Source organism: Myxine glutinosa, chromosome 14 (genome assembly GCF_964187855.1).
Source record: "Myxine glutinosa chromosome 14, kmMyxGlut1.1, whole genome shotgun sequence".
NCBI lineage: Eukaryota > Metazoa > Chordata > Myxini > Myxiniformes > Myxinidae > Myxine > Myxine glutinosa.
Genome location: NC_136274.1, coordinates 31,790,586 through 31,806,499, shown reverse-complemented (window position 1 = coordinate 31,806,499; position 15,914 = coordinate 31,790,586). Strand labels below are relative to the sequence as shown.

The 15,914-nt window shown below is 46.8% G+C and overlaps 1 protein-coding gene across 5 annotated transcripts in view; it reads right to left on the bottom strand.

Moving 5' to 3' along the window:
- LOC137439578 (SH2B adapter protein 3) overlaps positions 1-13,393 on the bottom strand; it is a 165,711-nt gene extending 152,318 nt beyond the window's left edge. For 2 of the 5 annotated variants that reach the window (XM_068135463.2, XM_078768106.1), the window contains exon 1: positions 12,862-13,393. Coding sequence is in view for 3 of the 5 variants with exons in the window: in XM_068135460.2 (XP_067991561.1) it covers positions 11,192-11,248 (57 nt within the window). In the remaining 2 variants the exon portion in view is untranslated. Of the gene's footprint in view, positions 1-11,191; positions 11,306-12,861 lie in introns of those variants that run through there. The other 3 variants (XM_068135460.2, XM_068135461.2, XM_068135462.2) reach the window with 2 other exon arrangements.
- Positions 13,394-15,914: the final 2,521 nt, after the last annotated feature.

Genomic DNA, 15,914 nt, shown 5'->3' with positions numbered 1-15,914 from the left:
ATTTATTAACGGAACCCAAGAACAATGGACGCGACGATAATTAACTAAAACCTAGGTTGGGATCCCACACACCAGACTTCGAAAACACACAGAGGAATAATTAATAAAAGAAAACGTTGTGTCCGTGTTTGGGCTTAACTCAGTCTGTATGTCGGTTCGATCAGGCTCCGTCCGACGCGGCTCCGGTCAGCGCGAACCGCTTGGTCCATCTGCTGGCATTCCACCGGCCCTCCGTACGACTCGAACGGGTCGCGTGCAGCTCGCTCCTCCGGCCGTGCCCGGACTCGTCCACCGGAGTCGTCTCCACGCGGTGTTTCGCGCCTTCTCACGTCACCGGTGCTTCTCCTCCAACCAGTGCGTAGCTTCTTGGTAGTGGTTTTTGCACCTTCCGCACTGATTGGCCGTGGTGTCATCGGTCGGTGGCCAATCAGTGTGGCACGGCCTTCACCTTCCTTACCCCAATCACAGGGAAGCTTTGTGTCCCTTCCCCGACCAATCACATCCTCCCCTACTCTGCCAATCGGTGGCCTGCTCTTCCCCCCCCCCCGTCAATCAAGAGTCCTGGGCGTGTCTCAGCCTGCCTGTTCGATGATTGCTGCCCTGCCGGTGTTGTCAGCCCAAGTGCATTGTCGCTTGCTGTTTGTTCTTCCGGTCAGTCATTGTGAGGGGGGATTTAATTAATGTGGTGCGCTATTGGGCCTAACTAATGTGCGTGATGTATTGCCATAAGAGACACCGGAATAATCACAGAGGTTCCACACACGTGGGGGGGAGGGGGGAGGGAACACCTGTAGAGGCCATTTTCCCCCACAAAGCGGGGGTTGGCCTTTTTCGGGCACCGTGGTCCCCTTTTTGAAGCAGTTTTATGGCCGGATGCCCAACCTGCCACCAACCCTGTTAGTCGCCTCTTGCGACAAACAGGGAATTACCAGTGAACTGGCACTCAATTTGCCGACCTTGGAAAGATGACAGGCTGAGTCAACCCCCCAGGCGTTAATTCAGCAATCGACCGGGATTCGAACCCAGGATCCTGGGATCCCAAGCCAGCACCCCATCCACGAAGCCAACACCAGGCTCTTTTTTTCCCCACACGTGGGAATTAGCATAATCCCGAGAACTATTTAACATGCCCCATTCCTCGAACTGGGGACGAAGATACACCTTAATACAAACAAACTGCCTGCACAGAAATTACAGGTGAGGTTCACTATCACAACAATCGAAGCACCTACCTATGCAGATCTACCTGGATCTATATATGCCCTACCCAACCGACATAACAAAAAATATATATATATATATATAACATGCCACCCATTCAAACAATGTACCCACATTCACAGCATTTTCCAAGTGAATGTCGGTGTCTGACACACATATATATATATATATATATACATATACCAAAATTATAAACGCAACATCAGACATTTTGAAATAATTTATGAACGCTGTCTACCATTGGCCCGGAAGAGTAGGAAACGGGATTCGTCCGTGAAGAGGACTCTTCTCCAACATGCCAAGGGCCATCGAAAATGTGCTTTCACCCACTGTAGTCGGTTCCGACGGCGAACATCTGTCAGGTCAAGACCCTGGTGAGGACGACGGGCATGGAGATTGATTTCTCTGAGACGATTTTGTACTGTCTGTCCTGTGATTCGTCGGTTATTCAGACCAACCGTCTCTTGTGCTGTCTGTGTCGCTGGTCGCAGACGATCACGCATGTGGAGGAGCCGGATGTACCGATCCTGACCTGGTGTGGTATCACGTGGTCTGCGGGCAAGTGGTTGATTGGCTGTCGCGCCAAACTGTCTGAAATGGCGCCGCAAGCAGTTGATGGTGGAGAAATGCACATTGCACTGTGCAGCAACAGCTCTGACGGACATCCCATCATTCAGCATGCCAATGGCGCGCTCCCTCATGAATTGTGGCATCTGTGGCATTGTGACGTCTGACAAATCTTGTCATTTTTGGGTGGCCTTTTATTGTCCCCAGTACAAGGAGTGTCTGAGCAATGCTCACGCTCTTTGAAACGCGACAGTACATGCCACACCCGTCTGGTGGGAGCAATATCTCATAACGGGATTGCCACAACATTGAAAACGTTTAAACACCCTTATGCACTCAAATTCAAGACTCAACCTTTTGCACATACCAAAAAATATAGGTGATATTTTACTGTAACGTTCATAAATTATTTCAAAATGTCGGATGTTGCGTTTATAATTTTGTTCAGTGTATATATATATATATATATATATACAGACTTGGCATTTAATATGTAATTTTTTTTTTTCTTGACTTGGATTTACTTTCTGAACTCAATATATCAATCTGGTGAGTTTCTTTTACGCTTCGGTGATTTCTTTGTTAAAAGAACCATGTCACTGATTGTCTGTCGCAGCAAGAAGTCAATAACAGGATTATATCACAGGTGGCGTGACAAAATGTACGGACAGGTACATTTGACGATTCGCTTCACAATCGGGTATATAAGGGTTGTTGCGTTCTGTATTAGTGGAAAACAACTGCTGCACATCTACAAAAGTTATTGCTGCTTCCTCTGGAGATGGTCCGTCAACTCGACAATGCTGTTTGTCATGGAGTGGTGGCTTTACGAAATTCCGGCATGAAACAGCGTGCTATTGTTCGGCAGTATGGCATCACTCAAGGTCAAGTGTCAAAGATCTTGAAACGAAATGCTCAGAGGGGTGTCCCTACTCCAATACCGAGGCCAGGACGTCCCCGCAGAACCACAAGGAGGGATGATTGCCAGCTGCACCGGTTAGTCCGCAATGGCCGTACCAAGTCAGCTAATCGGCTTAGGGCTGAGTGGCAGAAACTGACAAATGTGCCTGTATCCAGAAGGCTAGTCAACCAACGTCTGGTTCAAGCAGGCTATCGTGCCAAGCGTCCCCTGAGAAAGCCACGCCTGACCAGACGACAACACCAGCGCCGATTGCAGTGGGCCAGAGAGCACCGTCAATGGCAGCCAGGACACTGGAATCACGTGATCTTCAGTGACGAGTCTAGATTTCTGGTCTATCATCAAGATGGCCACGTCCGAGTGCACTGACAAGTGCATGAAGCTTACAACGAAGATTGTATAGTGCCAAGAGTCCAAGCTGGAGGTGGTGGGGTGACCATTTGGGCTGCTTTTCATGCAGGGGGCAAAACTGACCTGGTTGTTCTGAATGGAAACCTGAACCAGTTCAAGTCCAAGGCCATTCTGGAAGAAACATTACTTCCATTTGCTCGTGCAGCCTTTCGAGGAAACTTTGTCTTACAAGATGACAATGCACGGCCTCATCGTGCTCGCATGATCCAACACTTTCTTGCTGACCGTGGTGTAGAGCATATGGAGTGGCCTGCCATGTCCCCGGATATGAATCCGATAGAGAACTTGTGGGCATAATTAACGCGTCAAATCGACAACTTGGACCAGCAGGCTACCTCTGTGCATGAATTGCAGCAGGCTATTGTCACTGCTTGGCAAGCGATTCCTGTCCAAACCTTCGCAAATCTCGTGAACAGCATGCCTCAACGTGTACGTGCTCTCCTGAATGCTCGTGGGGGTTACACGAAGTACTGAACTGTAATTTTACTGTCCGTAATCCCAGTCATAATTTAGCTTTTGTTGAAAAAATGTTTGGCTAATGTGCAAAATAAAGAGATACTTCTGGAAAACGTACAGAAGTTTAACACAGTACTGTCCGTGAATTGATATCAGTTTACATCACTTTCAAGGATCAATTTATTTGCTTCGAAATGTCAAATGTGGTTTTTGTTTCTTTTAAAGGTCACATTAACAAAATCTAGAATAATTTCAACATAATTCCAATGAACTTTTGGTTCTAAGTCATCTTGAAAAGTAAGTTCACCCCCACAAAAAAATATTCCATATTAAATGCCAAGTCTGCACACACACACACACACACACACACACACACACACACACACACACACACACACACACACACACACACACACACACACACACACACACACACACACACACACACACACACACACACACACACACACACACACACACACACACACACACACACACACACACACACACACACACCTGGATTTTCTGACTCACAAGCACATTACCATCAATGGAACTCTCTCTACCCCCAATGAAGGCCAAAATGCCTCATGACAATGCCTTGGGCCCAGTCTTATTCATCATATGCATAAACGACCTCCGGTGCTCTCGAAACCTCTCTTTTTGCAGATGACTCCACATTGTGTCATACGCAACCTCTTCCTTTTTACCGATGACTCCGACCCCACTGACAGCTGTGCCACTCTCTGCTGAATCACAATTAAATAGATGCTGGTATGATAAATGGAACACGTCTTTAAATTCTGTCAAATCTCATAGGTGCACCCCTTTACTAAGGAAAGCAAAAACGAACCTCCTAAACATTTCCATTGTCATCCACTAGAAAATGTTCCATCTCTTGAACTTGTATGCATCACTATCAGCCATGACCTCTCCTGGAACGACCACATAGCATAATTGGCCACCAAAGCCAGCCGCAAACTGGACATAATTTGTCGTTCCAAATCATTCCTTGGAAAACCAGAACTATTCACAGCCTGCAAGGCCTTTATGCGTAGCTCAATGGAGCACCGCTCTCCGCTATGGGTTGGGACCCCAGCAACACATCCATCCATATCTCTCTCTCTCTCTATATATATATATAATCTCTCTATATCTCTCTCTCTCTATATATAATCTATATCTATATCTCTATATCTATATCTCTATCTCTATCTGGTTTTCAACATTATTGGAATCTCCTGTGATGAGCCCATTTTAAAGACAGGTCAATGGCCTCCACTCTTCTCTTAACAGCCTCTCCGGTGCAGTTACCTCTGCCATCGGACCCTCCCCAGCTTCTCCAGTTTGCCCGTGCTGTTCCTGTAGCCCCTCCGGAATAAACTCCCAAAATTACGGTTTTCTGCACACTTCCACTCTTTTATTCCACTTTTCTTCAGTTTGTGGAACTTCCTTTCTGAGACTGTTCAATCACACTCTTGGGTTTCCAAGCATGATGTGCACTGTCATCTCGTGCTATCCCCCATCCATCCTTTTAGACCAGCCCTCTTACTTGTAGGCAACCGTTGATATTCCCATATCTGGAAACATCATCAGCACTGTTTAGACCAAGCATCATCTCCTTCTATTAAAAAGATAGTGAAGACAGGAGGTGATTATAAACTGCAGGTGCATGAGAACATAACCATATTAATACAAATATGATTTCACAAATTTCCTTTCTGGCAGATCGACATGGCCTACTCCGGGTTGGATGCAAAAATGGAATCTGCACCAATTTAAATGTCTTTGGAGGCAAGAGCAATGCGCTTCCTTTGGAGCCGCTTCCATTAATATATCGCAACCAAGTAACACATGACACTGCAAGGAAGGCTTGACAGAACATGTAGCCAATGGCATTGAAGTGTTAGCATGCAAGATTTAAGCTTAATAATGGTAAAGTTCCAACAAATGACTACAATAAACATAGCAGTTACAAACAACGTGTAAATTTCCTTCAAGATGATGGCATTTCGAGGTGCATAGCTCAGCGAGCATCTGTCAAACCTCTTCAGCAAGTAAGTTTAAACTAGAGCTTCCAGGGAAGCAGAACTCAACTGAACTGACTGGACAACTTTAAAGTAGGTCAGTTGTCTGTACTAAATTTGACTTAAGTCAAATCTAGTTGTCCAAATCTGGACAACTAGATGAAAAGCCAACAACCTTGTGTAATAATTTTAATGTCCTTGTATCCTTATACTTGTCCTTGTTTTACAATTGATACAATGTTACACTTTGCAACAATGTTGCAGAAATATAGTTGTGTAGATAAAAGGAAACGGGTGTAATTCGCTTTCAAAGTCACCCACCACTTCCGTAAATGTTGTGTTCACTTCTTTCTCAGTTTCAGCATCCTAAATTCTTGTGCTTTTCTTAAGAGCTGAAAAAAATATGCCGGCCTATGGGGGCCATTTTGTGACAGATCGGGTTGACAAGCGATAGCAACCTACCTTGTGTGATTACGGTTAAACATTCTAAGTTTGATCAAAATCCAAAAATATTTGTGGACGTTAAAGTCTTAACGTCGTTTCGGAGCTGAAAACAATATGGCGGCCTATGGCGGCCATTTTGTGACGGATCGGGTTGGAATGCAATAGCAACCTACCTTGTGTGATAAGGGTTAAACATTAAGTTTGATCAAAATCTGTTAATATTTGTGGACGCTAGAGTGTTAACGTCGTTTTCATGACCAAAAACAAAATTGTTGCCTAAGTCCGCCATTTTTCAACGAATCGGGCTGTAATGTAATACCAACCTGGTCCTTGGGGTAAGGATGCTGCATGTCAAGTTTGATCAGAATCGGTTGATATTTGACGCTGGAGTGTTAACGTCGAAAAGTTAACGGACGACAGACGCCGGAGGGTTCAGTATGTGATGAACTCAACTGCACGGTAGTCCAGTTGAGTTAAAAATGAAAAATGAAAACATTTCATCTGCATTTTCAATTCATTAAAGCTTGACTCATCATAACCGGTGAGGCAAACATGATGCACACTCCTTCAACGAGGATGTGTCCTGTTCCCAGGAGAAAGATTTGCTAGTCGAGAGGACGAAAGCCTTGCTGCTTTGAGTTCACTGGGCTGGGTTCCATTGCTATGCTAGTTTTGTGTCGGCCGTCAGGCCTTGCCAGCCAGTTCGTGAAAAAGTCAGGCCAATCCTACAAACTCTGAGTCACCGACCACAGACTAGTGGGACACGACATGATTTGTGATGATTTATGTTGTCTTTGAGCAACTGTTACTGATATTGTCGTCTCAAGATTGGAAAGACGGATTTAAAAACCAAGCAAAGCAAAGGTTATTCGACTTTTCAGAATGGTTCCTCTAACATCCCAGCCATCTTTGAATGATCACATGACAAAAAGCATGACACCCTGACTTCTCCAACATATAATCAGCCCCAGGTACTTTCGGTTTTAATGTCAACGCCATAATCGCAAGAAATCTCCGCACGTCTCAAATGAGTGTGCGTCCTGGCAGATATATATATATATATATATATATATATATATATATGTTTCAGGTTCTGTCAAAAAATAATAACAATCAAGATCATCAACCTTCGCCCTAGGATGAAGCCTTGTACACCTTCGACGGGGGCGAAACCGAAGATCGAATGATCAGTCCGGGCAACCACTGACGCAACCTGATGGACACCACCCATCACTACCCGAGTGCCAATTGCCATCCTCAGCAAATCCTTGTGCAAAAAGGGCGCTTAGAACAACATATCAAACAGCCAATGTTACACCAACACAAAAGACAACCAGATAGATCAAACTAGACAGACAGGTTTGTAATGGACTATGTTCATGAAATCAATCATCATTTCCCTTCAACTTCGACATTCCAGACCCGAATTTTATCTTCTGGTCATTGGACAGACAAACTTCTTGGAGCACCTTAATATTGGATGAACGCCATGCAAAATACCAAGTGCGGCAATTGAGCTCCGAGCCAAAACGGAATACTCGCCGATGTGAAGGCGAGAGTCGATACGAGTCAGCAGACAAGATAAACAATACACTACTGGGGTTGATAAGAGTATGTTTACCGGTGGGAAATGCAGTGCAGGCTCTTTTGCTCCAACAAGGGCGAGCACTCAAAATGTAAGGTCGTCGCCTCATTTCACACGACGGCAAACAAACCCATCAACAAAAGTTGATAAAAATCTATTTCCCCCAACCAGAAGTCCTGCATCAACAATATCAACCTTCGAGTTATTTCTAAAGCACAGCGAACCAAATTGATAATGTCTTCTTTCTTGGGGGCTATTTATTACAAACACAAACATGGTGAAATATTTGAAATGCCCATTCTGCTCTCCTCCTTTTTTTTTTATTAACTCAAGATTCCGTCGAAAACTCCGCTTCTTCCTTTCCACCCATTTTTGTCAATTTACCCTTTCCCAGTAATGTTGTAAAAACAAGATATACATATATATATATATACAATCATATCATATCATATCATATCATCTCATCTCATCTATCTTCTATATATATAAAAGAAAGTTTTTGTTTGTTTGTCTGCGCAAGCTAATCTCTTGAATGGTGAAAGATAGGAGGAAACCTCTAATACAAAAAATGTCGGGACGGGCCCCGGGAATGTTTTAGGCTAGGTGGCGAGGCCGGTCGAGGCCCACCCACCTCGGCCGGGCTGTGCCCATTTCGCAATTAAAAGCCAAGCTGAATTATAGTAGTCAATCGTCTACCGCCACGAGTAAAAGCTGAATTATAGTAGTAAATTCATTCAAAAAGAACTTAAAATGTTGGGACGGGCCCCGGGAAGGTTATAGGCGAGGTGGCGAGGCCGCTTCGGCCGAACTGGGCCCATTTCACAATTAAAAGCTGAGCTGAATTATGGAAGTCAATCTTCTACGGCCACGAGTAAAAGCTGAATTATAGTAGTAAATTCATTCAAGAAGAACCCGGGCAAGGCTGGGTGCTTTCGGCTAGTATATCATATATAAGCCTGGTGTTGGCTCAGAGGCTAGGGTTCCGGCTTGGGTGCCTAGGATCCTGGGTTCGAATCCCGGTCGATCGCTGAATAAACACCAGGGGGGTTTACTCAGCCTGTCATCCTTCTGAGGTCGGCAAATCGAGTACCAGTTCACTGGTAATTCCCTGTGTGTCGCAAGAGGCGACTAACAGGGCTGGCGGCAGGAAGGGCATCCAGCCGTAGTAAAACATTGCTCCAAAAAGGGGACCACGGTGCCCGAAAAAGGCCAAACCCCTGTTCTGCGGGGGGAAATGGCCTCTAAAGGTGGTTCTTCTTTTCATATCATATATCTTCTGATGTTCCATACTCTGTTCAGAGTGTCGGTGCTGCCGAAGCAGTTTCCTGGGTGATTTGCCATCCCTCTCCCAGCAGTAGTTAGGGCAGGAATTTGGAAATTGCTCATTGTGCCAGCGATCGCTCACCTACTGTTCGCAAAGGACACTGTGGGATCTTTAAACTCCAGCAAGAAATGCTGGCAGACGGAACACCCAGTTTAACATCCATCCGAAGGACGGCACACACACTGGAGTTACCCTGCCTGTGAAACACCAAGATGGCAGTTTATAGCTGGGTCCGGATTCGAACACAGGCTAGACAGCTTAGAGGCGAGTGTGCGTACCTCGAGACCATCCTGCCAGAACAGGAAAACATATGTAGTGTCAAGGTGTTAAAAGACCTTGCCAGCTATGTTCTCCCGACAACCCTCTACCCCAAACCCTGACCCCTATAAAACACACCAATGTATTGACCCTATTTTGCTCTATGTCCAATACATCCATTTACCCTATTTATTCATCGACTCTGAAACCGCACGACCATCCCCCAATCGGAAGTATCGACAGCAATGGCAACAGTTGCAGCAACAGATGCAATAACTTCGTTGATGCTGCCATCATTTTGTCAATTCTCGATTCTCAAAAAACAATGCTTCACATTCAGAAGCCAACATATACACCAAGACAGTTACAAACCGAGCAACGGATCTGCCAACGTCACATCTCAATGCCATCACAACCCACACAGAGACAGGTGGCCCTGTGTTTTGGCAAGGGTGGAGGAGCGCCTCAGCCATGTGAGTAGCATTTCTTAATATCAAGGGTTTAAGGTAGCCACAAACATGCTTTCGACCTAATTGGCAAATTGGCATTAACCATGCTCAAGACACCTCGCAGCAAAGTGACACACAAAGCACATGGGAAGTAAGATTTAGAAATCAAAACTAATCAACTTCAACAACCAGAATATCACCAACTAGCTGGCAGATGACCTAGAGGTATGCACACTTGCTCTAAGCTGTCCAGCCTGGGTTTGAATCTCAGACCAGCCACAAACCACCATCCTGGTGTTTTACAGGCAGGACGATTCATCAATGTATGTGAGAACATTAAACTGTGCATCCCGTCCGACAGCATTTCCTGCTGGACGTTAAAGATCCTATGGTGTCCTTGACAAAGAGTAGGAGGGCTGTCGCCGACCCAATGAACAAACGACAAATCCCAGCCCTATTCTCGTAGTTTCCCCTGTCCCAAGGGAACAAGTGCAAAAAGGGTCCCCTGCCCCCCTAGATGGGCAAGCGGATTAGTAGTATCAACAACACATCATGCACCGTATGGATATCGTGCCGAGGAGAACAAATGCTCTCCGGAGTTTAAAATTTCACAATAAACTAGTGTTGGAGCTTTTAAACCTAAAGAAAGGCAAATTTCGTTATTTAAAAATTTTTTTAAAAACATTTGAAAAGGCATCACCATGCACCTCCTCACTTCAGGCTACTTATTGGTTAATACGATATTTAAAATAAAGACGACGTGACGACTCTGTACCCACGGTCACGTGCACTATATGTTAGGGTGATGTTTGTCTGGGCACCCACCGACGGTTAAACCTTTGCCGGGAGGAAGGAAGAAGGCGAATTTTTGTTTTCCTCTCTGCGGTTATTCCTTCCAAGAACAGCTTGTAGGCTTTCACATCACATCTCGGGGCTTTTGTCGCATCGACAGGGGAGGGGAAAAATGACACTTTTCTGCCATATTGATGGCAAAACCCTCACTGCCGCACTGTGCTTACGTAACACGGATTTCACTAGTTCTCTTCGCATTGCACAACCGTCGCTCAACAAAGTCGGGCTTGGGGGGGGGGGGGGGGGGAACATCAAAAAACATGACCCATTAACACAGTACAAGCTGGTGGTATCCTTGTATCTGGCACCGAGGAAAGGTGTTAGTGCAAATTGTCATTACAAGAGTTCATTCGGTGTCCCAGGTGACGACGAGTAACATCTCCAAGGATTCACGGAGTCCGTACTTTGTGAACAAGCAGTGTTTTTATTTTGTCCGAGTTAGGAATTCGCCCAACAGCAACATTATGCCATTCGGGACAAGAGAGTCAAAACAACCGAAGTGGACACGGATTTGCAATGAGAACACGTGGTTCGAGCAACACGGTCACCTCATCTAGTCACGTCATTACTTTAGACCTGTCTGCAGTTACATGTACACGCTGTTCAGACACTTCGATATTATCGATAACAGAGAAGAGGAGGTGTCATTTCCAGAGAACCCTGTACATGTCATATTACCAAAGTAACAGCAGATATACCGGGGATTTGATTGTGGCACAAACCATGTGCGTCCATGACAAAGTCTCCTCTCAAGGAAACAAAGGTTCGCATTCCTATTGTGAAGCAAGCAGCCTGGAGGGAGCGAGGAAAGAAAAAACACAAACCAACAACAAAACAAAAATAAAACAACCACCGACTACCCTCGAGGTCTTTCAGTACAATATAGCGCATGTTTTTACAACACATGCCCAACCTTACCACACCACACCCCGTGCACAACCTTACCACACTACACCCCGTGCACAACCTTACCACACTACACCCCGTGCACAACCTTACCACACTACACCCCGTGCACAACCTTACCACACTACACCCCGTGCACAACCTTACCACACTACACCCCGTGCACAACCTTACCACACTACACCCCGTGCACAACCTTACCACACTACACCCCGTGCACAACCTTACCACACTACACCCCGTGCACAACCTTACCACACCACACCCCGTGCACAACCTTACCACACCACACCCCAGACCCAACCTTACCACACCACACCACACCCCGTACCCAACCTTACCACACTACACCCCGTGCACAACCTTACCACACTACACCCCGTGCCCAACCTTACCACACTACACCCCGTGCCCAACCTTACCACACTACACCCCGTGCACAACCGTACCACATTACACCCCGTGCCCAACCTTACCACACTACACCCCAGACCCAACCTTACCACACTACACCCCGTGCACAACCTTACCACACTACACCCCGTGCCCAACCTTACCACACTACACCCCGTGCCCAACCTTACCACACTACACCCCGTGCCCAACCTTACCACACTACACCCCGTGCCCAACCTTACCACACTACACCCCGTGCCCAACCTTACCACACTACACCCCAGACCCAACCTTACCACACTACACCCCGTGCCCAACCTTACCACACTACACCCCGTACCCAACCTTACCACACTACACCCCGTACCCAACCTTACCACACTACACCCCGTACCCAACCTTACCACACTACACCCCGTGCCCAACCTTACCACACTACACCCCGTGCCCAACCTTACCACACCCCGTACCCAACCTTACCACACTACACCCCGTGCCCAACCTTACCACACTACACCCCATGCCCAAACTTACCACACCACACGCCATACCCAATCCGGCCACACTACACGCTACACCACATACCTAACCTTACCACACTACACTGCGCACTCAACACTACCACACCACATAACACTACCACACCACATAACACTACCACACCACATAATATACCACTACCACATAACACTACCATACCACATAATATAACACTACCACATAACACTACCATACCACATAATATAACACTACCACATCACACCACATAACACTACCACATCACACCACATAACGAAAATACACCATATACCCAACCTGAACTTTACCACACTACACGTCTTGATCAGATATGTATATTCGTTATCAAGAATTCAAATCGAATTACGTTTCACACGAATTTTAATTCATAATCCCACGCCAGCCCAGTCACGATTCCCGTTTCTTCTCTCAAGGAAATAGATGGAACCAGATGCCTGAAACTAAGGCAAATTGGAATGTGAAAAGAACCGACAAAGACTTTTGATAAAGTCAGAAAGCGAACTTACTTCCTCGCGTTCAATCCCCAGCCGTACAGCTCAAGGAGGCAGAGCAAAGGGTGAAGAAGCCATGACCCTCACGCTTTTGCATCACGAACATCAGCATCGCCACAGCGAACACACAGCCCCGCCCCTTCCACCGCCCCCTCTCAGAGATACCCTCCGCCCCCGATTAGCTCCGCCTCCTTCCAGTTCCAGCCCGAATTCGCCTTAACGCTTAAACTCAACATTCCTTTTTCTCCTTTCTCCCCTTCCTCGTATCGGCCGACGCCACGGATTCTCTTCATTCAAATCTTCTTCTCCGGCTGTCATTTCCTTCCTGGGTTCATCGGCTTTATCCTTTTCCTAAGCTCGGAGTATTCCACACGTTGTCTTCCGAAGCAACCGTGGAAAATATATCACAGTGACAACGGAGATCGTTTGACGCAAATACGATTGTGGAAAATATCGCTTTTTTACGTTCTACAGATTTTCGTTACCTCGAAACCACAATTCCGTAAAACCCAGAGCGTACCACGAATCATTTGCCCGCCTTGCACATGCTGACGTCACATCGCGGCAATGTTCACCAATCACATAACGGCTATTTCGCTTTTCTTCTTCTTCACGTAGGTTACGTCACCATACATGTGTTCCCGTTCATTGAGAACTGTTGCGGCCACGTGGATGGCTAAAACCACGTGAAAATCGACAACTTAAGATGGATCTATCATTTGTACAACAACGATATAAGAGGATAATGTATGCGCAGACAATATTAAAACCCAATTTTGGCACAGAAGGATAACTTATATCTCAGGAACATTTAAGAAGCAACAATAGGAATCTGTGATAACAATTCGTATTTAGGCGGTGTATGTCTAGTGCATTGTTAGTTAACACGTCACATTTGCTGTGTTTTCCTTGCCTTGTGCAATTAATTCTAAAGTTGAACTAAAAACGTTCTGGTTCTTTCATCTAAATGATAATTCTTCCTGGCGCAAGTTACACAACCGCCAAATGCCCAAATCCCAAAAGCTAAACGCCTCTTCTTCTTCATTGCATGGCTGATGTTTACGCTGTCGTTCTGCAAACTGCAGCCTTTAAAGGACAAACTCCACAAATCACTTAACCCATAAAGTGCTGTCCTCCACCAATTAGAAGCAAAATTTCATAAGTTACCCCAGGTATTATACATTGTAATTTGTAAGAACGATCACGATTTGTTATTTGGGCGGACGTCAGATTAAACTCATTTGCATGCAAATAGTGCCTAGACCACGCCCATTTGATGACCATTTTTGTCGTGCGTGTTGGGCCACCATCGTGGCCAGCAGACGTGTATGTGTGGGGCCACCATCATCGTGGCCAGCAGACGTGTGTGTGTGCGGCCACCATCGTGGCCAGTAGACATGTGCGTATCGGGCCACCATCGTGGCCAGTAGACGTGTGCGTGTCGGGCCACCATCATGGCCAGTAGACGTGTGCGTGTCGGGCCACCATCATGGCCAGTAGACGTGTGCGTGTCGGGCCACCATCATGGCCAGTAGACGTGTGCGTGTCGGGCCACCATCATGGCCAGTAGACGTGTGCGTGTCGGGCCACCATCGTGGCCAGTAGACGTGTGCGTATCGGGCCACCATCGTGGCCAGTAGACGTGTGCGTGTCGGGCCACCATCGTGGCCAGTAGACGTGTGCGTGTCGGGCCACCATCGTGGCCAGTAGACGTGTGCGTGTCGGGCCACCATCGTGGCCAGTAGACGTGTGCGTGTCGGGCCACCATCATGGCCAGTAGACGTGTGCGTATCGGGCCACCATCATGGCCAGTAGACGTGTGCGTATCGGGCCACCATCACGGCCAGTAGACGTGTGCGTGTCGGGCCACCATCACGGCCAGTAGACGTGTGCGTATCGGGCCACCATCATGGCCAGTAGACGTGTGCGTGTCGGGCCACCATCATGGCCAGTAGACGTGTGCGTATCGGGCCACCATCATGGCCAGTAGACGTGTGCGTATCGGGCCACCATCATGGCCAGTAGACGTGTGCGTATCGGGCCACCATCATGGCCAGTAGACGTGTGCGTATCGGGCCACCATCATGGCCAGTAGACGTGTGCGTATCGGGCCACCATCACGGCCAGTAGACGTGTGTGTGTCGGGCCAGTAGATGTGTGCGTATCGGGCCACCATCATGGCCAGTAGATGTGTGCGTATCGGGCCACCATCATGGCCAGTAGACGTGTGCATGTCGGGCCACCATCATGGCCAGTAGACGTGTGTGCGTGTCGGGCCACCATCATGGCCAGTAGACGTGTGTGCGTGTCGGGCCACCATCATGGCCAGTAGACGTGTGCATCGTGGCCCGACACGCTGTATGGATTAAAGGTCGTCACAAGAGGAATGACAAATCACTTTGGTGTTCCTTCCTTTGCCCCAGAGATCGCCAAAAAAAAACTTGGCAAAAGTCACAGCAGGGGAAGCGATTTTACTCAAGCCCTACAGCTCGGCCTTCACCACCCTCCCAACCCTTTTTCCCTTCTCTTAATTCCCAACAACTTCCATAATACAGAGTATAAATGCTTTTCCAGGGAAACGATTAGGCAATGGAAGTAACAGGCAACAGTGAGCTCGGTCAGCTGATAGTGTTCGTTAACAAGTCCCAGTAGTGGACCAGCAGTTGGCTACTGACCATGTTGATCCAATGGAATTCTCTCTCTCTGTTTCAAATAATAAATAAATAAATCCCAAACGGAAGTCTGGAAGATAGTTTCTAAAAAAACAAACAAATAACCCACACGTACATGGGCATGGTTTGCTTTTGTTTGTTTTACTGGAAACGCTTTACGCGGGTTTTACAAGAATGAGCAAGGGTAATGCCCTCAAGGAACTGAACTGTAAGCCTGTGTGTTCGCAGCATTTGCCTCCTGGAGAATCATCGATTGTTCTCAGTAAGTGAAATATAACTTCACCGGCTGCCGGAGGGACGGGACGAGACGTTCCATCCAGGAGCTGAAAGCAATTTTCAGGGAAATGGGTTTTTGGCGGCTATTTCCTTGGCCTGGAAACGCATTTTAAGAGGACC